This window comes from Loxodonta africana, chromosome 19, assembly GCF_030014295.1.
Source record: "Loxodonta africana isolate mLoxAfr1 chromosome 19, mLoxAfr1.hap2, whole genome shotgun sequence".
Classification (NCBI taxonomy): Eukaryota; Metazoa; Chordata; class Mammalia; order Proboscidea; family Elephantidae; genus Loxodonta; species Loxodonta africana.
The window spans coordinates 26,374,093-26,398,964 of NC_087360.1; the positions used below are offsets into that span (position 1 = coordinate 26,374,093).

Below are 24,872 nucleotides of genomic sequence, written 5' to 3' on the forward strand. Positions count from 1 at the left end.
GGGGCAAGGACTAGAAGGCAGGAGGGGACAGAAAAGCTGGTAACAGGGAACCCAAGGTCAAGAAGGAGAATGCTGACATGTCATGGGGTTGTTAACCAATGTCATAAAACAATATGTGTACTAACTATTTAATGAGAAACTAGCTTGTCCTGTAAACCTTCATCCCAAGTACAATAAAAAGAAAAGAAAAAAAACAAAAAAACACTACTGTAAGAAACCAAAAGAAGACCTACGTAAATGGAAAAACATACTGTGCTCATGGACAGAAGACTCAAGATTATGAAAATGTTAATTCTACCCAAAGCAATCTACAGATATAATGCAATCCCAACCCAAATACCAACAGCATTCTTCAACAAGATGGAAAAACTAATCACTAACTTTATATGAAAAGGAAAAAGGCCCCCGATAAGTAAGGCATTACTGAAAAAGGAGAACGAAGTAAGAGGCTTCACACTACCTGATTTTAGAACCTTCTATACAGCTACAGTGGTCAAAACAGCCTGGTACTGTACAACAACAGACACACAGACCAATGGAACAGGGTTGAGAAATCCAACCACCTACGATCAGGTGATCTTTGACAAAGGCTGAGTCCATTAAATGGGGAAAAGACAGTCTTTTTAACAAATGGTACTGGCAAAACTGGATGACCAACTGTAAAAAAATGAAACAGGACCCACACTTCACACCATACACAAAAACTAATTCAAAATGGATCAAAGACCTAAATATAAAACCTAAAACTATAAAGATCATGGAAGAAAAAAAAAAAAAGGGACAATGCTAGGGGTCCTATTATATGGCACAAACAGGATACAAACCACAGCTAACAAGGCACAAACACCAGAAGATAAACTAGACAACTGGGAGCTCTTAAAAATTAAACACTTGGGGGCGGAGCCAAGATGGCAGACTAGGCAGTTGCTACCTCGGATCCCTCTTACAACAAAGACACGGAAAAACAAGTGAATCGATCACATACATAACAATCTACGAACCCTGAACAACAAACACAGATTTAGAGACGGAGAACGAACTAATACGGGGAAGCAGCGATTGTTTCCAGAGCCTGGAGCCAGCGTACCAGTCAGGTACGGCACAAGCACAGAAAGCTGCTCCACCCCCCTGAACTAACCCCGGGAGGGGGACCAGCCAGTTCCACGGGCGGTGTGGGACGCAGCCGGTAGGAGAAGTCCCTGGGAGGCAGTGACTGGTCTTGGAGCAGAAAGAGCAGCGTCCGAGCCGGGGAACCGTCCCGCAGGGATTTGGACTGGATGCAGGTACAGCATAAACACGGAGAGTTGCTCCACCCCCCTGAACTAACCCCGGGAAGGGGACCAGCCGGGTCGCGTGGGCAGCGTGGGACGCAGCCGGTAGGAGAAGTCCCTGGGAGGCAGCGACTGGTATTGGAGCGGGGAGAACAGCATCCCAGCCGGGACACTTGGTCACGGCACAAGCACGGGGACCTGCTCCACCCATCTGAACTAACCCCGGGAGGAGGCCCAACTGGTTCTCGAGGGCGGCATGGCCACGCGGCTGGAGGGACGAGAAGTCCCTGGGAGGCAGCAACTGATTTTGGAGTCGAGAGGGCATCGTCCCAGTAGGGGAGCCTTGACGCTGGGCGTGGGGCTGGAAGTGGAGGATCTGACCGTGACTCCAGCGGGCCAGACCCCCCGGGGGCAATCTCCACACAGCCAGCACACATAGGCGACGCGCCCGTGGGAATCTCAGATATAATAGTCATTCCAAGCAAGACAAGCAACTCTGGCTATATTCTGAGGTGCTACTCTCCTATCTCTCTGTTCCCTTCCCCACCCTCCCCAGGCGGCTTCATTAACATCTGAATAGCCTGAGCCAGAGGGAGAACTCTGATAGGGATCTGACTGCATTTTTTTTTTAGCGGATTTTCTGGAAAAACTAGTTTCCCAGTGATGGCTCGGAGACAACAATCCATATCAAACCACTTAAAGAAGCAGACCATGACAGCTTCTCCAACCCCCCAAACAAAAGAATCAAAATCTTTCCCAAATGAAGATACAATCTTGGAATTATCAGATACAGAATATAAAAAACTAATTTACAGAATGCTTAATGATATCACAAATGAAATTAGGATAACTGCAGAAAAAGCCAAGGAACACACTGATAAAACTGTTGAAGAACTCAAAAAGATTATTCAAGAACATAGTGGAAAAATTAATAAGTTGCAAGAATCCATAGAGAGACAACATGTCGAAATCCAAAAGATTAACAATAAAATAACAGAATTAGACAACACACTAGGAAGTCAGAGGAGCAGACTCAAGCAATTAGAATGCAGACTGGGACATCTGGAGGACCAGGGAATCAACACCAACATAGCTGAAAAAAACTCAGATAAAAGAATTAAAAAAAAATGAAGAAACCCTAAGAATTATGTGGGACCCTATCAAGAAGGATAACCTGCGGGTGATTGGAGTCCCAGAACAGGGAGGGGGGACAGAAAACACATAGAAAATAGTTGAAGAACTCCTGACACAAAACTTCCCTGACATCATGAAAGACGAAAGGATATCTATCCAAGATGCTCATCGAACCCCATTTAAGACTGATACAAAAAGAAAAACACCAAGACATATTATCATCAAACTCACCAAAACCAAAGATAAACAGAAAATTTTAAAAGCAGCCAGGGAGAAAAGAAAGGTTTCCTTCAAGGGAGAATCAATAAGAATATGTTCTGACTACTCAGCAGAAACCATGCAGGCAAGAAGGGAATGGGACGACATATACAGAACACTGAAGGAGAAAAACTGCCAGCCAAGGATCATATATCCAGCAAAACTCTCTCTGAAATATGAAGGCGAAATTAAGATATTTACAGACAAACACAAGTTTAGAGAATTTGCAAAAACCAAACCAAAGCTACAAGAAATACTAAAGGATATTGTTTGGTCAGAGAACCAATAATATCAGATATCAGCACAACACAAGGTCACAAAACAGAACGTCCTGATATCAACTCAAATAGGGAAATCACAAAAACAAACAAATTAAGATTAATTAAAAAAAAAATACACCTAACAGGGAATCATGGAAGTCAATAGGTAAAAGATCACAATAATCAAAAAGAGGGACTAAATACAGGAGGCATTGAACTGCCACATGGAGAGTGATACAAGGCGATATAGAACAATACAAGTTAGGTTTTTACTTAGAAAAATAGGGGTAAATAATAAGGTAACCACAAAAAGGTACAACAACTCCATAACTCAAGATAAAAACCAAGAAAAACGTAACGACTCAACTAACATAAAGTCAAGCACTATGAAAATGAGGATCTCACAATTTACTAAGAAAAACGCCTCAGCACAAAAAAGTAGGTGGAAAAATGAAATTGTCAACACCACACATAAAAAGGCATCAAAATGACAGCACTAAAAACTTATTTATCTATAATTACCCTGAATGTAAATGGACTAAATGCACCAATAAAGAGACAGAGAGTCACAGACTGGATAAAGAAACACGATCCATCTATATGCTGCCTACAAGAGACACACCTTAGACTTAGAGACACAAACAAACTAAAACTCAAAGGATGGAAAAAAGTATATCAAGCAAACAATAAGCAAAAAAGAAGAGGAGTAGCAATATTAATTTCTGACAAAATAGACTTTAGACTTAAATCCACCACAAAGGATAAAGAAGGACACTATATAATGATAAAAGGGACAATTGATCAGTAAGACATAACCATATTAAATATTTATGCACCCAATGACAGGGCAGCAAGATACATAAATCAAATTTTAACAGAATTGAAAAGCGTGATAGATACCTCCACAATTATAGTAGGAGACTTCAACACGCCACTTTCGGAGAAGGACAGGACATCCAGTAAGAAGCTCAACAGAGACACGGAAGATCTAATTACAACAATCAACCAACTTGACCTCATTGACTTATACAGAACTCTCCACCCAACTGCTGCAAAATATACTTTTTTTTCTAGCGCACATAGAACATTCTCTAGAATAGACCACATACTAGGTCATAAAACAAACCTTTGCAGAGTCCAAAACATCGAAATATTACAAAGCATCTTCTCAGACCACAAGGCAATAAAACTAGAGATCAATAACAGAAAAACTAGGGAAAAGAAATCAAATACTTGGAAAATGAACAATACCCTCCTGAAAAAAGACTGGGTTATAGAAGACATCAAGGAGGGAATAAGGAAATTCACAGAAAGCAACGAGAATGAAAATACTTCCTATCAAAACCTCTGGGACACAGCAAAAGCAGTGCTCAGAGGCCAATTTATATCAATAAATGCACACATACAAAAAGAAGAAAGAGCCAAAAGCAGAGAACTGTCCCTACAACTTGAACAAATAGAAACTGAGCAACAAAAGAATCCATCAGGCACCAGAAGAAAACAAATAATAAAAATTAGAGCTGAACTAAATGACTTAGAGAACAGAAAAACAATTGAAAGAATTAACAAAGCCAAAAGCTGGTTCTTTGAAAAAATTAACAAAATTGATAAACCATTGGCTAGACTGACTAAAGAAATACAGGAAAGGAAACAAATAACCCGAATAAGAAACGAGAAGGACCACATCACAACAGAACCAAATGAAATTAAAAGAATCATTTCAGATTATTATGAAAAATTGTACTCTAACAAATTTGAAAACCTAGAAGAAATGGATGAATTCCTGGAAAAACACTACCTACCTAAACTAACACATTCAGAAGTAGAACAACTAAACAGACCCATAACAAAAAAAGAGATTGAAACGGTAATCAAAAAACTCCCAACAAAAAAAAGCACTGGCCCGGATGGCTTCACTGCAGAGTTCTACCAAACTTTCAGAGAAGAGTTAACACCACTACTACTAAAGGTATTCCAAAGCATAGAAAATGACGGAATACTACCCTACTCATTCTATGAAGCCACCATCTCCCTGATACCAAAACCAGGTAAAGACATTACAAAAAAAGAAAATTATAGACCTATATCCCTCATGAACATTGATGCAAAAATCCTCAACAAAATTCTAGCCAATAGAATCCAACAACACATCAAAAAATAATTCACCCTGATCAAGTGGGATTTATACTAGGTTTTTTTTTATGCAAGGCTGGTTTAATATCAGAAAAACCATTAATGTAATCCATCACATAAATAAAAGTCAAAAACCACATGATCTTATCAATTGATGCAGAAAAGGCATTTGAAAAAGTCCAACACCCATTCATGATAAAAACTCTTACCAAAATAGGAATTGAAGGAAAATTCCTCAACATAATAAAGGGCATCTATGCAAAGCCAACAGCCAATATCACTCTAAATGGAGAGAACCTGAAAGCATTTCCCTTGAGAACGGGAACCAGACAAGGATGCCCTTTATCCCCGCTCTTATTCAACATCGTGTTGGAAGTCTTAGCCAGGGCAATTAGGCTAGACAAAGAAATAAAAGGTATCCGGATTGGCAACGAAGAAGTAAAGTTATCACTATTTGCAGATGACATGATTATATACACAGAAAACCCTAAGGAATCCTCCAGAAAACTACTGAAACTAATAGAAGAGTTTGGCAGAGTCTCAGGTTATAAAATAAACATACAAAAATCACTTGGATTCCTCTACATCAACAAAAAGAACACCGAAGAGGAAATAACCAAATCAATACCATTCACAGTAGCCCCCAAGAAGATAAGATACTTAGGAATAAATCTTACCAAGGATGTAAAAGACCTATACAAAGAAAACTACAAAGCTCTACTACAAGAAATTCAAAAGGACATACTTAAGTGGAAAAACATACCCTGCTCATGGATAGGAAGACTTAACATAGTAAAAATGTCTATTCTACCAAAAGCCATCTATACATTTAACGCACTTCCGATCCAAATTCCAATGTCATATTTTAAGGGAATAGAGAAACAAATCACCAATTTCATATGGAAGGGAAAGAAGCCCCGGATAAGCAAAGCACTACTGAAAAAGAAGAAGAAAGTGGGAGGCCTCACCTTACCTGACTTCAGAACCTATTATACAGCCACAGTAGTCAAAACAGCCTGGTATTGGTACAACAACAGACACATAGACCAATGGAACAGAATTGAGAACCCAGACATAGATCCATCCACGTATGAGCAGCTGATATTTGACAAAGGACCAGTGTCAATTAACTGGGGAAAAGATAGCCTTTTTAACAAATGGTGCTGGCATAACTGGATATCCATTTGCAAAAAAATGAAACAGGACCCATACCTCACACCATGCACAAAAACTAACTCCAAGTGGATCAAAGACCTAAACATAAAGACTAAAACGATAAAGATCATGGAAGAAAAAATTGGGACAACCCTAGGAGCCCTAATACAAGGCATAAACAGAATACAAAACATTACGAAAAATGATGAAAAGAAACCAGATAACTGGGAGCTCCTAAAAATCAAACACTTATGCTCATCTAAAGACTTCTCCAAAAGAGTAAAAAGACCACCTACAGATTGGGAAAGAATTTTCAGCTATGACATCTCCGACCAGCGCCTCATCTCTAAAATCTACATGATTCTGTCAAAACTCAACCACAAAAAGACAAACAACCCAATCAAGAAGTGGGTAAAGGATATGAACACACATTTCACTAAAGAAGATATTCAGGCAGCTAACAGATACATGAGAAAATGCTCTCGATCATTAGCCATTAGAGAAATGCAAATTAAAACTACGATGAGATTCCATCTCACACCAGCAAGGCTGGCATTAATCCAAAAAACACAAAATAATAAATGTTGGAGAGGCTGCGGAGAGATTGGAACTCTCATACACTGCTGGTGGAAATGTAAAATGGTACAACCACTTTGGAAATCTATCTGGCGTTATCTTAAACAGTTAGAAATAGAACTACCATACAACCCAGAAATCCCACTCCTGGGAATATACCCTAGAGATACAAGAGCCTTCACACAAACAGATATATGCACACCCATGTTTATTGCAGCTCTGTTTACAATAGCAAAAAGTTGGAAGCAACCAAGGTGTCCATCAACGGATGAATGGGTAAATAAATTGTGGTATATTCACACAATGGAATACTACGCATCGATAAAGAACAGTGACGAATCTCTGAAACATTTCATAACATGGAGGAACCTGGAAGGCATTATGCTGAGCGAAATTAGTCAGAGGCAAAAGGACAAATATTGTATAAGACCACTATTATAAGATCTTGAGAAATAGTAAACCTGAGAAGAACACATACTTTTGTGGTTACGAGGGGGGGAGGGAGGGAGGGTGGGAGAGGGTTTTTTATTGATTAATCAGTAGATAAGAACTGCTTTAGGTGAAGGGAAAGACAACACTCAATACATGGAAGGTCAGCTCAATTGGACTGGACCAAAAGCAGTTTCCGGGATAAAATGAATGCTTCAAAGGTCAGCGGAAAAAGCGCGGGGGTCTGGGGAACATGGTTTGCCGGGACTTCTAAGTCAATTGGCAAAATAATTCTATTATGAAATCATTCTGCATCCCACTTTGAAATGTGGCGTCTGGGGTCTTAAATGCTAACAAGCGGCCATCTAAGATGCAGCAATTGGTCTCAACCCACCTGGAGCAAAGGAAAATGAAGAACACCAAGGCCACACGACAACTAAGAGCCCAAGAGACAGAAAGGGCCACATGAACCAGAGACCTACATCATCCTGAGACCAGAAGAACTAGTTGGTGCCCGGCCACAATCGATGACTGCCCTGACAGGGAGCACAACAGAGGACCCCTGAGGGAGCAGGAGATCAGTGGGATACAGACCCCAAATTCTCATAAAAAGACCAAACCTAATGGTCTGACTGAGACTGGAGGAATCCCGGCGGCCATGCTCCCCAGACCTTCTGTTGACACAGGACAGGAACCATCCCCGAAGGCAACTCATCAGAAATGAAACGGACTGGTCAGCGGGTGGGAGAGAGACGCTGATGAAGAGTGAGCTAATTATATCAGGTGGACACTTGAGATTGTGTTGGCAACTCTTGTCTGGAGGGGGGATGGGAGGATAGACAGAGAGGGAAGCCGGCAAAATTGTCAAGAAAGGAGAGACTGAAAGAGCTGACTCAAGAGGGGGAGAGCAAGTGGGAGTAGGGAGTGAGATGTATGTAAACTTATATGTGACAGACTGATTGGATTTGTAAACGTTCACTTGAAGCTTAATAAAAGTTATAAAAAAAAAAAAATTAAACACTTAAGCTCATCAAAAGGCTTTAGCAAAAGAGTACAAAGAGAACCTACAGACTGGGAAAAAATTCTTGGCTACAACAAATCCGACAAGGGTCTAATCTCTAAAATCTGTAAGATACTGTAACACCTCAACAACAAAAAGACAAATAATTCAATTAAAAAATTGGCAAAGGGTACGAACAAACACTTCACCAAAGAAGACACCCAGGCAGCTAAAAGACACATGAGGAAATGCTCATAATCACTAATCATTAGAGAAATGCAAATCAAAACTACATCATGATACCATCTCATTGCTGGGAGACTGGAACTTTTATGCACTGCTGGTGGGAATGTAAAATGGTACAGCCACTACAGAAAACAATATGGTGTTTCCTTAAAAGGCTAGAAATAGAAATACCATACAATCCAGCCATCCCACTCCTAGGAAGATATCCTATAGAAATAAGAGCCGTCACACGAATAGACATATGCACATCCATGTTCACTGCAGCATTATTCACAATAGCAAAAAAGATGGAAACAACCTAAGTGCCCATCAACAGATGAATGGATAAACAAACTGTGGTACAGACACAAAATAGAATACTATGCAAAGATAAAGAACAATAATGAATCTGTTAAAATATCTCACAGCATGAATGAATCTGTGAAATAAGTCAATCACAAAAGGGCAAACACTGTATGAGACCAATATTATAAAAACTCAAGAGGTTTATACACAGAAAGAAACAATCTTTGATGGTTACAAAGGAAGGGAGAGCTGGGGAGGGGAGTCGTTAACTAGACTAGAGAAGTGGTAACTTTGGTGAAGGGTAAGAAAGTACACAATACTGGGGAAGTCAGCACAACTTGACCAAGGCAAAGTCACAGAAGCTTCACAGACACATCCAAACACCCTGAGGGACTGAGTTACTGCGCCTGAAGGCTGGGGATCATGGTCACAGGAGTCATCTGGGTCAAATGGCATAACAAAGTTCATAAAGAAAATGTTCTACATCTAACTTTGGTGAGTAGTATCCGAAGTCTTAAAAACTTGCGAGCGGCTACCTAAGATACACCTACTGGTCCCATCCTGCCCGGAGCAAAGGAGAGTGAAGAAAACCAAAGACATAAAGGAAATATTAGCCCAACGGACTAATGGACCACAAGTACCACAGCCTCCACCACTCCGAGCCGAGAAGAACTAGATGGTGCCCGGCTATCACCACCAACCGCTCTGACAGGGATCATAATAGAGGGTCCCAGATAGAGCAGGAGAAAAATGCAGAACAAAATTCAAATTCACACACACGTACAAAGAAAGACCAGACTTACTGGTCTGACACAGACTGGAAGAACCCCTGAGACTATGGCCCCTCAATACCCTTTTAACTCAGAACTGAAGCCACTCCTGAAGTTCACCCTTCAGCCAAAGATTAGCCAGGTCTATAAAACAATCATACACATGAGTAACATGCTTCTTAGTTCAATCATGTATACAAAACAAAAAGGGTAACACTTGCCCAAAAGCAATGATGAGAAGGCAGAAAGGGACAGGAAAAATGAACAGATGGAAACAGGGAACTGGGGTGTTGACACATAGCAGGGATTGCAGCCAATTTCAGAAAACAATTTGTGCATAAGTTGTTGAATGAGAAACTAATTTTCTCTGTAAAGTTTCACCTAAAGCACAATTAAAAAAAAAAAAAACCTTTAGGTAATAAGAGGAAAAAAAAGAGTGGTCAGATGCAAATTAAAATGCTGGCTGAACATTACTAGTGATAATGCTGTACCGATATCAATGAAAAAACATATACATTTATTTAAATTAAAAAAAATTTTTTTAATAGATTCTGCTGGGCCAGAGGCAAATACTTTCCAATCTCAGGGTGGCAATCAGGATTTGCCTTCAGTGGAATAAATGAACAAGCTGGTTACATCAGCGGGAGTTCCACAAGGAGATAAACCCCTTGCCTGCACACAACCTCAATATTTCACTGTGATGCCTCCTGGCATAAGCCACAGGTTTGGCCCAAACTTACTAAAAGTTGGCAAACTGGGAAAAAGAAGTGAAGAATGTGAACATTACAAGGAGATGACATCTGAAACAGTTCCAGAATAAGAGGGAATAACTTCTTAAAAATTTAACATGATTTTGTGAAAACGGAGATGTTCACTGGATTATAAAAGCAGCCCTTAGAGATACAATCTACTGAAGATATTGCTTAGAGAAGTCTAGTGTTTACAGGCACTCATTTAGATGCCACCACATATCTACAAAGTAGGAACTACTTACTGTTCCCGTTTTACTAATTAGGAAACAGGTCAGTTAGAGGACTCGCTAAAGGTATCACAGCAAGGAGTGTCAGAGAAGTCTTGAACCCTCTTCACCATGCTATTACCCCCTTCAAGAAACTTGTTTCCCTTGGCCTTCCTGCCTCTCAGCTTCGAAATCTTCTATCTAGCCAAGCCCCTGCATCCTTCTCTAGACATTCCCTCTCAGAACTGCTCTTCCACGGTCAAAGTTTCAACCACAAAGACAGTCTGGGTTGACTCAACTCCATACTGTACTTCAGTTCTCACTGCCTAGGACTCGTCTCTCACAATCCAAAGCCCCTGCTAACATCAGAATCTAAATGCAGTAAGTACATCGTCTTCTTACAGAATACTTAGAAGCATCCTGAAATATCAAGTCTGGCCACTTTTCTACCAATTTTTTTTTTTATATCAATTGAACCATCTCTTCCTGGTCTCCCAAAGCTCATATCTTGGAGTTTCATTTTGTTATTTCTCACCTCCTTTACTGTAGGGTCTGATTCCCATGATAAAATCCTCATGGCATCACATCTAGATTGCCAGTGGGTCTCCTTACCTTTAATCTCTCTCCCTTTGGCTAAAGTAATTGTCCTGAAAACCATTTCCCTCAAGAATATCTCCTACCAAACTTAATGATCTGACTGAGACTGGCGGGACCCAAGAGACATGGTCCCCAGACTTTCTGTTAGCCCAAAACTAAAACCACTCCTGAAGCCAACTCTTCAGACAAAAATTAGACCGGACCATAAGACGCTAAATGGTTCTTGTGAAGGGTGGGCTTCTTAGCTCAAGTAAATACATGAGACTAAATGGGCAGCTCCTGTCTGGAGGCGAGATGAGAAGGCAGAAAGGGAGAGAAGCTGGTTGAAAGGACACGGGAAATACAGGGTGGAAAGGAGGGGTGTGCTGTCACATTATAGGGAGAGCAACTAGTGTCACATAACAATGTGTGCATAAATTTTTGTATGAGAAACTAACTTGAACTGTGTAAACTTTCACTTAAAGCAAAATTAAAAAAAAAAAAAAAAGAATGTCTCGTATACAGGAAAGTGAACGTCAGGCCTTCCAAAAAGAATGGCAAATTTCTATCTTTCTAGACATCTGATGCTTCCCCAAATCAGAGAACTCATGCTCCAACAAGCACATTGGCAGGCTTTCCCTGGAACAGGATCCACCTGCTTTGCCATTCTCCCTTTCTATGTGCCATCTCCTCAATCCCTCTGCTAACTGCTAATTAACGTCCCATCATTCCATTAAAGCCAAGGTCTAAACTCAGTTCCTCCTTAAGAAGCTGTCTCTGCTAAACGCTACCTGACAGAAGTTAACATCCTTGCACTCTTTCTGTGATACCACACAGTATCACAAAGGGGTGAGCAGGACAACTATTTCAAAGAAGTTTCACATCTCCCATATGATTAGATGCTCATTTCCAACCACATCTTGGCAACCTGAAGCAATTTGTTCAAAATCACAGCTGGGTAGAGTTGGGATAAAAATCCTCATCTTCCTCCCAAGGCCAGAGCACATTCCAGTATTTTAGGGTACTGCTTTTTACACTTGGCCCTTTATCTTCTGACCTTTACCTTCCTTCCTGCAAACTTCTGTTCATCTTTTTCATCCCACCTCCAAAACTACTAGTATTCTGGGTGCAGGAAGTACCCGTGTGTTACTGGAGGGGCAGCTTTTGAAATAAGGAAGCACAGACTTGCCTAGGAGGCTCTCTAAACCCTCCCCTCCCTTCCCAGGTTAGCCGTAGCAGTGGCATGACCAGGCTTACTTACCTGTAGACGACAGCAGGGATGCGCTTCCATGACCTGAAGCTTGCTACACTTTCTAATTCTTTATCAGTGATCCAGGCGGGCACTATGAGTTCCTGTGGATAGCTACCACATAGCCTAACAGGGAAGATGAGAAAGGGGGAGAGGTAAAGAGAGGTGAGGAGGGAAAGAGGGAGGGAGGAAGGGAAAGGAAAGGTAGGGGAAGGAGAAAATGAGAAGAGGGGGAAGACACTAAGTGAATCAGTATAAAGACACTGATCAAGCTACCATAGAGCAAGTTAAAAGGCAATGAGGACCCTTATTTGAGTCTTGGCCTCTTCAGTAGGATGGGCTGCCTTAAGTTTTTATTTATGTATATATCAAGTGATACTATCTCTGCTGTTCCACTTGATGCTGCCTTCTGGGGATGTGGTAGTCTTAACAATCAATGAAAAAGAGGAGCTAAGTGGAAGTCTCTTTATTGCAACTCTGTGTTGTGACAAATCTATAGAGGTCATTTCTAACTACACGAGTGCCTGATTCAATTATACAAGTGCGAGTTTATGTAACCTTTATTGGACACTGAGTCTTTCAGGCTTTGTCAAAAAGAAACGTATAAAGAAGGTCAAGAGCCCACAATTCCAAGTTTCCAGGATGTGAACCAAACAAAGTATCCTAATTATAAGTACTAGGTGAAGCCATGGGTATGCAGAAATAGTACCACAGGCCAGCCCATCCACATACACAATCACAGTCCCACTGAGCCAAGTTAGTAATGTGAACAAGCTGTTAACCATAATTTCTATAGAACAGATTATACTCAGTTAAAAAAAAAAAAACAGCTCTCTTTTAGTTAGGGAAGATGGTAGTTGTGTGGATCAAGCTGGTGCCCTGGAAAGCAGTACTTCTGATGGGCTCTTTACTTACAGAACAATGTCTCTCTACAGGTGACCTAATTCATTTCAATAATGAAGGCAATAAGGCCTTTAACCCACATACAACACCACCACCACCCCCATGCCCTCGCCTATCCTATGCATTAGGGAAGAGGCAAAAATACATAAACCGGCTTAAGAGTTGGGGTGATTTTTGTTTTGTTTTTAATCATTCTTTACTATATATGTGCCTCCTGTTGTCAATTTCCAAAACATTAAGTAACAGGAATTTAAAAGCCACTGAACCAGAAGAATAGCTATGACCAACAGTAACTATACAAACTTCCCAACAGCTCCCCACAAACTTCTAAATATAACCTGGGACACAGTGATCAAGGTTAATACTCTAACCATAAGTTTCATTCCTTTTACTTTATTTTAAGCTGAGAACAAATTGTCTCTCATTCTTCCTTTGTAGTGGGAAGAATTTTTCAATATCCTGAAGACTTGTTTTGAGGTGGAACTAGTGAACTTCAAGATAAGAAGTTAATTTTTAAAATCCATATGAATTAGGAATTTTGAGAAACAATGGTTTTTGAACTCAAACATTTTTTCAACAAACTTAGCTTAATTCAGGTTTTTGACTCCATGCAATTTTCTGATCATTATAGTCATTGCTGTTCATCATTACATTCAAGTAGTTTCCAGAGTAAGAAAGGTAGATTACACAGCAGCAAAGCCTGTGGCAGCCTCAGGGTCTCAGAAGCTCCCCTTCTTGTCTGTTCCGCACCACACCCCATTCTCTGCTCTGCTCACTAAGAAGAGCAAAGGTAGGACCAGTCTATAGCTCCGACTCTTCAGAATACCCTGTGTTCTCAGCTCCTTGGCCAAGGGCCATGTTAAGGGCTATGTGCAGTAATGAGCTGTAGTTTTTTCCAATAGAAAATGAGATGATCTGATGGCTAGTCACAAACAGACCAATAAAAGGGCTATCTGAGGCGAATCAAAGGGCAACAGAACGATTAATGCCTCCAAATTCTGCAAGGAAATTTAAGAGAAGGATATATCAATTTAAATCTCCTGGACAATTTTCTTTTGTTCTATAGAACTTGAATCACCTAAATCACATTAGTTAACTGCCTGTCTCCACCAAAGCACTTACACTTTTTAAGGAAACAGGTAATGTTTACTATTTAATAATGATTAAATTAATACTTAATGATTAAATGGTCATAACTGTAAACTTAGTTTCAGATCAAACCCATTAAAGAACAGAATAATATTTATGCCTATTTCATAGGATCTGGACTAAAATTATAATCATAACAACTAGTTCCTAAATGTTTTATCTCTGCTTAGACCACTAATCTTATCTTAAATGTGATGCCAAGTGGTGATTAGAACAATGGAAACTGCCAGCCTACAGGTAAACACAATATTACCTAGACATACCTGTGCCAGGCAGAACAGAGATTGGGGGGGAAGGGGTATGCACTGGTTCCCAGGATGCTATTAAATAAGGATTACTTTCCACTCCACTGATAGCAATGGGAACAAAACGTTCAAGAAGTACTCTGAAGATTATGCATTTAGGCTTAAGAAATAAAACTCCAATTGAAATAAAAGCCTAAGTTCAAATGCTCTGTGACATGAGAGCTGGTGTTTCTTCAAAGGCATTTGGCTGTGAAACACAGTCCACAGGGACTCAGACAACTCACTTGTACTTCTCATTGATGTTGGAAATCCTCCAGGCATTGTTCATATCAAAACCCATCCGCTCCACTTCGTTTTTAAACCTTGACGTTACGTGCTCCCCTAGGGGCCAAAGACAGACAGCAGAAAGGCAAAAATGAATACCATTTTACAAAAAAAGGTTGAATAAAAGCATAGTTATCCTGCTCGGTTATTTTTAAAAGGTAGGTATTGTACAGATAACAAAATAACATATACTTAGCTTTAAAAAAAATCCCTCTCAGGTTAAGAAGAAAGCGGAAAGATATTAATTTTGATCAAAAATTATGTTTCCTCATCTAATATCCATTATCAACTCTGAGAATAGCGTTACTGACCTCATGTTACAGATGACAAAACTGAGACTGACAGAGGCCGTTACGGCCAGGTCTGTGTGGCCCCAAAACCAACACTCTTGTCACTACACTGGCTATTTTCCTTATTCCACACTCAGACCAGTAAATAAAATCACTGACAGGTTCATCATAAAGAGCACTATAGACTCACAACCCTGCATTTAAAATTCTTCGGCCAGACTTCAGAACTCAAATAGTTTTTTGGATTTTAGTAAGGTAAAATGGTACGTACATGACAATTATTAGATTAACACTACCAACCAAACCAAACCTGTTGCTGTTGAGTTGATTCCGCTCATAGCGACCCTGTAAGACAGAGTGAAACTGCCCCACAGGGTTACCAAGGAGCGGCCGGTGAATTTGAAATGCTGACCTGTTGGTTAGCAGTAGTAACTCTTAACCACTGCACCACTGGGGCTCCAACGTTCTCAACACGGACTCCTTAATCAAATATTAATGTTTCTTCAGTGAAATGTATGGCTAATTCATAGTAAGTGGGATAAATAAAGACAATAAATAGCTTCATGTCAACCTTTTGGTTTTCAGAACCTTTTGAATTTCAGAATTGCAGATAAGAGATCATGGAACTCTAACTGCCAATACCCAGAAATCTCAGGAAACCAGCACTGCTAAGTAAAGCACTGAGCATTTGTAAGAACATCTACCCAAACAAGTATAATCTGGCTACGTTTGCCTAATGAATTTAGATTTCTTGTTATTAAGCCAGCAATGAAGGCAGAAATGAACCTAACATATAGAACACTTAAATACTGGTATATCTGAAATAATTTTCTTCCTTGAAAACACAGTCTTAGGACAGTTACTTAAAAAAAGGAAAGAAAATTTAAGCAGCATCTCTAAGACACAGTGTTACAGATTGTAAAACAGATACGGGTAGAGGCTGTGAGGAAACAATGGTACCAAATAAAAGCACAAAACAGACTGCTTTGGTGATCAAAGTATAAGCTTTGCTCTCCCAGGGAGATGAGCTTCGGGGAATAGAGAACAACAATTACTTGAATGAAGGACAACTCTGTAAAACTACCTTCCTATCTGAACTGTTTTTCTTGAGATTAAGCTAGGTATTACATGTTTCCTGAAGTAGAGCTATAAAAACATGAGGTGCAGAGATGCAGAAAGGAAATAATCTGTTGAATCTATCCCATTTGGGGAAGTTTTAGAGGCAATGTAGCAGGCTTCCAAATGGGAAAAAGGCTATTTGAATTGGTGTGCCATCTGTCTACAAATTGCAAGAACTATGAGTCAGAACCGACTCGACCACAACAGATTTGGGTTGTTTTTTTAATTGACCATCAAGAATGCTAGGCAGGGAGTCTTCATCCATCATCCCAATCTAAAAGCTGTAGAACTATAGCAACTCCAAGTTCATTAATTAAAGAGGAGATTTTTCTTGCCCAGATATACAAGTTCCAAGTCTTTGGAAAAGGTAAACGTACTTAATGATCTTTTACACTGATACTTGTATCTTAGAGTAAATACACAGATACCCTAAAAAAGATCCTGTGGTTTAAAATAAACCACTGGCAATTTACTACATGGAACCAACGCCCAAAGAAGGACTTACAACTACCATGCAGAGTATGAAATTCTGAGCTACACACAGAGAAATATATACTAAGTAGCGAGTATAGAAAAGCTGTTATTTCAAGCTCCTTGAGGACAAGGAGTTTTAATTATCTTTGGATCCTCTAAAGCAATGGCTTTATAAACTTTGAATCAAAGTAAACAGTAAGTATTTTATTTTACATCACATTCAATACACACATTTACAAGAAAAAAAAAAGTTTCACAAAAACAATACCCACCCCTTACTATGTAAGGTGATGCACCTTGATATTTTCTATTCTTTCATTTCTTAAAAATTTGATTTCATGACCCACTAGTGAATCAAACCTGCAGTTTGAAAAAATCTAGCAGCAGGCCTTACATAGATGAGCAATTCAACTGGCTTTTGTTAAATTGTGTTAGAAGCCTTAATGTTTGTTTAGCCAGAAAAGTGAATCCCAGGAAGAAATAAAAACAGATCTACTGCTGGATGCCCCTCAAGAATTTCTCTCTAAGGACTCCAGATTAATGTTCAAGTATACAGAGATCACCAAGAAGCCAGCTGAAATGAAGGGCAGGAGGTTAAGCATTCGGAGAACTTTAAGCCCATTCCTCTTTCAGAGTTCAAAATGAGGCTAAAAGGAGAAGTCAAGAGTTTTGCAAAAGCTTTTGCAAGTTTTGCAGGTGAACTCCAAGAGCAGTGTTGAGACTTCTTCCAAAGTAGATTAAGAGCTAAAACTGTAGCCACAGTATGGCTGGCTTAACTATGACAGGTTCACATGAATTTCAAGCTGATGATGCAATTTTCCTATTTCCCGCCTCTCTAGCACATCCTACTCTTAACTGACGATGCAGAGGAGAATCCATAAAAAGCTCTGGCTTTACTAATTGCTAAAAGACTAAACTAACTTCCATCACCGAGAGTCTCTGCTTGTGATCTCATGCGTTGGGGCAGATTATACACAGGCATCACTTTGAAATACCTTAAATACTGCCTCACCCTCGTCTGGTAATGCCCATATTTGGTGAGCAAAGTTGGGTGGAGACAGAAGAACCAGGTTGACTGGCTTTAAAAATGCCACAATAGTATTCTTACTAAGAGCAAGCTTTGCTCAGTTCTCTACAGTGAAAATATATGAAAAGAAAAAGCCATACATACACACACACTCAAGTCACTGAAGCACAGTAAGAGTACATGTGGGTGATGGCAGATAACTTCAGTGTGGACTGTGTATCTTGGGAACAAACAAAATGCTACCTTTACTCACAGAGTTAAGTTATAACTGATCAGTTCTGGTGGCTTCACCTCATGTTTCCATTATTTACGAAGTGTTTTCCCAGTATGGCACGTAGGAGACACTCATTTACTGAATTGAACTCTTGAACATTAACAGATTTGATCTTCAGAATACCTGAGTCAGGTATCCTGAAAAAACATCCATGTCCCAGGTTGAAAAACAACGAAAACTAAAGAGACGATAAATGGCTTGTTTGGTGTTATTTTTTCAATTAACTGGCAGGGTACAGGTTTGGATTCAGGTTTTCTAACCCCTTAATCAGTACTTTACCCCCTTCAAGCCACTGTGCGTCAAAAACCCAAAAAAGACAGAACACTGCAGATGTTTATATAGCACAATGGCCAAAAAAAAAAAATCCCAGACATCATCCAGAAGGAGATCGAAGCCTCCTAGCTTAGGACAAAGCCAAACTCATTGCCGTTGAGTTGATTCCGACTCATAGCGACCCTGTAAGACAGAGTAGAACTGCCCCCCACAGAGTTTCCAAGGAGCGCTTGGTAGATCTGAACTACTGACCTTTTGCAAAGCAGCTGTAGCTTTCAACCACTACACCACCACCGTTTCCAGCTTAGGACAAAGCCACACATAATTAAAATACAAGAGTGAGGTTCTGACCTGGAATATCTTAGGAATATCCTAAGAGATGGCTCAAATCTAAAAGAAACAATATAAAGTACCAAGGGAATAATGAAGTCATCTAAAAAGATGAGGAATTTTCCGTTTGTGGTTCTGAAAGAACAGAATAGAAGAAACCAAGCTCTGCTGACTAAACCTTGGCACCCAAAACTAGGAAATGCCTCTTGGAGTTCAGAGTTTTAAACAAATCAATTTAAGTTCATTATCCTAGGATACGACAGAGACTGAAAATGTAATAAGTAAGATGCAACGGTTAAAAAAAATACTCCGCAAATAAATACTTAAGATGTATATATTTCATTGTATGTAAATTTTACACACACACACATACTTGAAAAAGAGGTATAAACAAAGAAAATAAATGCCATGGGCAAGAAGGCAATGGGATGACATATACAAAGCCTTGATGGAAAAAAATCACAAGCCAAGAATTACATATTCAGCAAAACTGTGTCTCAAATACAATGGCAAAATTAGGGCATTTCCAGATAAACAGAAGTTTGGGGAATCTGTAAAATCCAAAACAAAATTACAAGAAATACTAAAGGGAGTCCTCTGGTTACAAAATCAGTAACATCGGATAACAACCCAAGACTAGAACACAGGGCAAAACAACCAGATATCAACCCAGATAGGGATATCACAAAACTAAATCAAAGCTAAAACACAGAAAATAGGGAAACAGAGACGTCAATATGTAAAAGATGACAACATTAAAACAAAAGAGGGACTAAGTAATACAGTCATAGATCTTTCATATGGGGAGGAAATCAAGGTGGTATCAAGAAATAAAAGGTTAGTTTAAACTTAGAAAAAAAGACGTAAATATTAAGGTAACCAACCACAAAGGGAACTAACAATCCTACACATCAAAACGAAAAACATAAAAACTCAGTAAATACAAAATCAACAACAATGACAAGAAAATATGTAAAGAAAAATGATTCAGCACAGAAAATTAAGTGAAACAAAGACACTGTCAACACACACACACAAATACATCAAAATGACAGCACTAAAACTCATCCTACCAATAATTAAGCTGAATGTAAATGGACTAAATGTACCGATAAGGAGACAGAGTGTGGCAGAATGGATAAAAAAAACACAATCCGTCTATATGCTGCCTACAAGAGACACATCTTAGACTTAAAGGCACAAACTAAAACGCGAAGAATGGAAAAAAATATATCAAGCAAACAACAATCAAAAAAGAGCAGGAGTGACAATATTAACCTCTGACAAAATAGACTTTGAAGCAAAATCTACCACGCAGGATAAGGAAGGACACTACATAATGATTAAAGGATCGATATACACCGGGAGGACGTAATCATGATAAACATTTACACACCCAATGACAGGGCTTCAAAATACATAAAACAAAATCTAACAGCACTGAAAAGAGAAACAGACAGCTCCACAACAGTAGTAGGAGACTGGACAAGGGGTTGGAGAGGGAGCTGGTGATGAGTGAGCTTCTTGGATTAGGTGGACACTTGAGACTATGTTGGCATCTCCTGCCTGGATGGGAGATGAGAGGGTAGAGGGGGTTAGAAACTGGCGAAACAGACACAAAAAGAGAGAGTGGAGGGAGAGAGTGGACTGTCTCATTAGGGGGAGAGTAATTGGGAGTACGTAGCAACGTGTATATGTTTTTACGTGAGAGACTGACTTGATTTGTAAACTTTCACTTAAAGCACAATAAAAATTTAAAGAAAAAAAAAAGAATCAAGACAGAATACCATGAAAAACTGTACTCCAACAAATATGAAAACAGAGGAAACGGACAAATTTCTAGAAACACACCACCTACCTAAGCTAACACAAACAAGAGGTAGAACAACTAAATAAACCTACAACTAAAGAAGACATTGAAAACGTAATTAAAAAAAACTCCTAACAAAAAAAAAAACCCTGGCCCTGAAAGTTTCACTGGAGAATTCTACCAAACCTTCAGAGAAGAGTTAACACCACCACTAAAAAGTGTTCCAGAGCATGGAAAAGGATGGAATACTCTCAAACTCATTCTATGAAGCCAGCATAATCCTGATACCAAAACCAGGTAAACACACTACAAAAAAAAAAAAAGAAAATTACGGACCGATATCCCTCATGAACACAGATGCAAAAATCTTCAATAAAATTCTAGCCAAGAGAATTCAACAACATATCAAAAAAATAATTCGCCATAACCAAGTGGGATTCATACCAGGTATGCAAGGATGGTTCAACATTAGAAAAACAATCAATGTAATCCATCACATAAATAAAAGACAAGAACCACATGATCTTATCAATTGATGCAAAAAGGCATTTGACAAAGTCCAACACCTATTCATGATAAAAACTCTCAATAAAATAGGATTTGAAGGGAAACTCCTCAACATAAAAAAGGCCATTTATAGAAAGCCAACAGCCAACATCATCCCAAATGGAGAGAGTCTGAAAGCATTCCCCCTGGGGATGGGAACCAAACAAGGATGCCCTTTATCACACTCTTATTTAACACTGGGCTAGAGGTCCTAGCCAGAGCAATTAGGCTAGAAAAAAGAAACAAAGGGCATCCAAATTGGTAATGAAGAAGTAAAAGTATCCTTATTTGTAAATGATATGATCTTATACAAAGAAAACCCCAAAGAATCCACAAGAAAACTACTGCAACTAAAAGGAGATTTCAGCAAAGTATCAGGATACAAGAGAAACATACAAAAATCAGTTGGACTCCTCTACACCACCAAAGAGAACTTCAAAGAAGAAAACATCATATCAATACCATTTACAATAGCCCCCAAGAAGATAAAATACTTAGAAATAAATCAACTCGGGGACATATAAGACCGATACAAAGAAAACTACAAGACACTACGGCAAGAAACCAAGAGAGACCTACATAAGTGGAAAAGCATAACTTACTCATGGATAGGAAGACTCAACACTGGGAAAATGTCAACTCTACCCAAAGTGATCTATAGATACAAGGCAATTCCAATCCAAATTCCAACCACATTTTTTAATGAGACAGAGAAAGAAATCACCAACTTCATATGGAAAGGGAAGAGGCCTTGGATAAGTAAAAGCATTACTGAAGAAGAAGAACAAAGCGGGAGGCCTCACACTACCTGATTTTAGAACTTATTATACCACCACAGCAGTCAAAACAGGCTGGTACTGGTATAACAACAGATACATAGACCAGTGGAACAGAATTGAGAATCCAGACATAAATTGATCCACCTGTGAGCAGTTGATATTTGACAAAGGCCCAAAGTCTGTTAAATGAGAAAAAGACAGTCTCTTTCACAAATGGTGCTGGCATAACTGGATATCCATCTGCAAGAGAACAATCAAAGAAGACCCATACCTCACACCATGCACAAAAACTAACTCAAAATGGATCAAAGACCTAAATATAAAATCTAAAATGATAAAGGTCATGAAAGAAAAAATAGGGACAATGCTAGGAGCCTTAATACATGGCATAAATAATATACAAAACATTACTAATGATGCATAAACGCCAGAAGAGAAACTAGATAACTGGGAGCTCCTAAAAATCAAGCACTTATGCTTATCCAAAGACTTCACCAAAAGATAAAAGATTACCTATAGACCGGGAAAAAGTTTTTGGCTACGACAATTTTGATCAGCATCTGATCTCTAAAATCTGCATGATACTGTAAAAACTCAATAATGGAAAGACAAATAACCCAATTAAAAAACAGGCAAAGAAGATGAAGAGGCACTTCACTAAAAAAGACATTCAGGCAGCTAACAGATACATGAGGAAATGCTCAAGATCATTAGCCATTAGAGAAATGCAAATCAAAACTACTATGAGATACCATCTCATCCCCACAAAGCTAGCATTAATCCAAAAAAACAAAATAATGTGATGCAGAGGTTGTGGAGAGACTGGAACACTTATACATTGCTGATGGGAACATAAAATGGTATAACCACTTTGGAAATCGGTTTGGTGCTTCCTTAAAAAGATAAAAATAGAACTACCACACGATATAGCAATCCCACTCCTTGAAATATATCCTAGAGAAATAAGGGCCTTTACACAAACAGATATATGCACACCCATGTTCACTCCAGCACTGTTTACAACAGCAAAAAGATGGAAGCAACCAAGGTGCCTATCAACAAATGGATGGATAAACAAATTATGGTATATTCACATAATGGAATACTATGCAACAATTAAGAACAATGATGAATCCGTGAAATATCTCATAACACGGAGGAATCTGGAAGGCATTATGCTAAGTGAAATTAACCAGTTGAAGAAGAACAAATATTGTATGAGACCATTATTATAAGAACTCAAGAAAAAGTTTAAACACAGAAAAAATATTCTTTGATGGTTACAAGGGTGGGGAGGGAGAGAGGAGGGTATTCACTATTTAGACAGTACACAAAAGCTATTTTAGGTGAAGGGAAAGACAACACATAACACAGGAGAGGTCAGCAAAACTGGACTAAACCAAAAGCTGTTTCCTGAATACAACCAAACACTTCGAAGGCCAGAGTAGCAGGCATGGGGGGCTAGGGACCACGGTTTCAGGGGACATCTAGGTCGACTGGCATAACAAAATGTATTAAGAAAAGGTTCTGCATCCCACTTTGGAGAATGGCATCTGGGGTCTCAAAAGGTAGCAGGCAGGCATCTAAGATGAATCAACTGGTCCCAACCCACCGAGCCAAGGAGAATGAAGAACACCAAAGACACAAGGAAAATATTAGCCCAAGAAACAAAAAGGGCCACATAAACCACGGACTCCATCAGCCTGAGATCAGAAGAACTAGATGGTGCACAGCTACCCCCAATGACTGCCTGACAGGGAACACAACAGACATTCCCTGACAGAGCAGGAGAAAAGCGGGGTGCAGAACTCAAATTCTAGTAAAAATACCAGGCTTAATGGTCTGACTGAGACTGGAGGAACCCCAGAAGATATGGCCCCAGGCTCTTTGTTAACTCAGAACTAAAATCATTTCCAAAGCCAAATCTTCAGACAAAGATTAGACTGGACTATTAAGACCTAAAATGACACTCATGAAGAGTGTGCTTCTTGGTGCAAGTAGATGCATGAGACTGAATGGGCATCTCCTGCCTGGAGGTGAGATGAAAAGGCAGAAAGTGACAGGAGCTGGTTGAATGGACATAGGAAATCCGGGGTGGAGAGGAGGAGTATGCTGACATATTATAGGGATAGCAACTGGGGTCACAGAACAATGTGTGTATAATTTTTGTACGAGAAACTAACTTGAGCTGTGAACCTTCACTTAAAGCACAATAAATAAATAAATGCCACAGCATCTCAATAAAGATTTTTTAAAAAGAAAACAATATGCAAAGGTTAAGGGAGTGAAGTGCAAGACAGCTGAAGCACATTATCATAAGCTTCTAAGGTTGGTGTGGTCTCTTGTGGATGCCTTTGGCTTCCACTGCTTGAACAGGCCTGTGGGAAGCTTAGATTCTGAGGCTTTTCCTGTGTCTCCTCAAAACCAGGTGCCTCTGTTGTTCAGCTCTGTATTCGAAGCACCCCACACAGCTCTCAATAACTGAGAGCTGGGTTTAAATCCGAGCTCTGTCACTAGCTAGCAGTGGGCTTGTCAGTAGGCTTTACCTCTGAGCCTCCATTATTTTGGCTCCCAAAACAGAGATACCAGCCTATCCTGCCTACCTGGTGAGGTTGTGAGGATCTAGCATCTTTGAAAATAAGGTAATGCTTACGTTTGTATATTACACGAACAAGAATATGAAGCAACAGCTTCAATCAGCAGAAGTGACTGAACAAAACTAATTGAGAAACAAAGTGATACAAGCTCAACTAGATTAGTCTCAAGTGTTTCAACTGACCCAGGGCAGATCTATAAGATCGAAGACTCAAGGTTAAAAGTGAAGTCTAAAGAAAAAAAGTCTCCAGAATAATCTGCATTGGAAGGAGGCTCACACCTTTTCACTGCTTAGGAATTCAAGGCTCTGCTTCCAAGTCTGACACACTAGCTAGTATTGAACGAGTAAAGTTTCAAAGTTCTATTTAAAGCAGTATAAACTTTAAATAACATGGACTTAGTCAAAGCCATTTCTGAGGGAGAAAGATAAGTGT

At 39.4% G+C, this 24,872-nt stretch overlaps 1 protein-coding gene across 8 annotated transcripts in view; it reads right to left on the minus strand.

Annotated features, from left to right (window-relative positions):
- The window catches only part of MTMR3 (myotubularin related protein 3), a 202,795-nt gene that overhangs the window by 38,834 nt on the left and 139,089 nt on the right, over nucleotides 1–24,872 (minus strand). For 6 of the 8 annotated variants that reach the window (XM_064272488.1, XM_064272486.1, XM_010598748.3 and 3 more), the window contains exons 8-9: nucleotides 14,882–14,978; nucleotides 12,313–12,426 (exon numbers count right to left, since the gene is read on the minus strand). In XM_064272488.1, coding sequence (XP_064128558.1) covers nucleotides 12,313–12,426; nucleotides 14,882–14,978 — 211 coding nt within the window. Of the gene's footprint in view, nucleotides 1–12,312; nucleotides 12,427–14,881; nucleotides 14,979–18,084; nucleotides 19,998–24,872 lie in introns of those variants that run through there. The other 2 variants (XM_064272490.1, XM_064272487.1) reach the window with 2 other exon arrangements.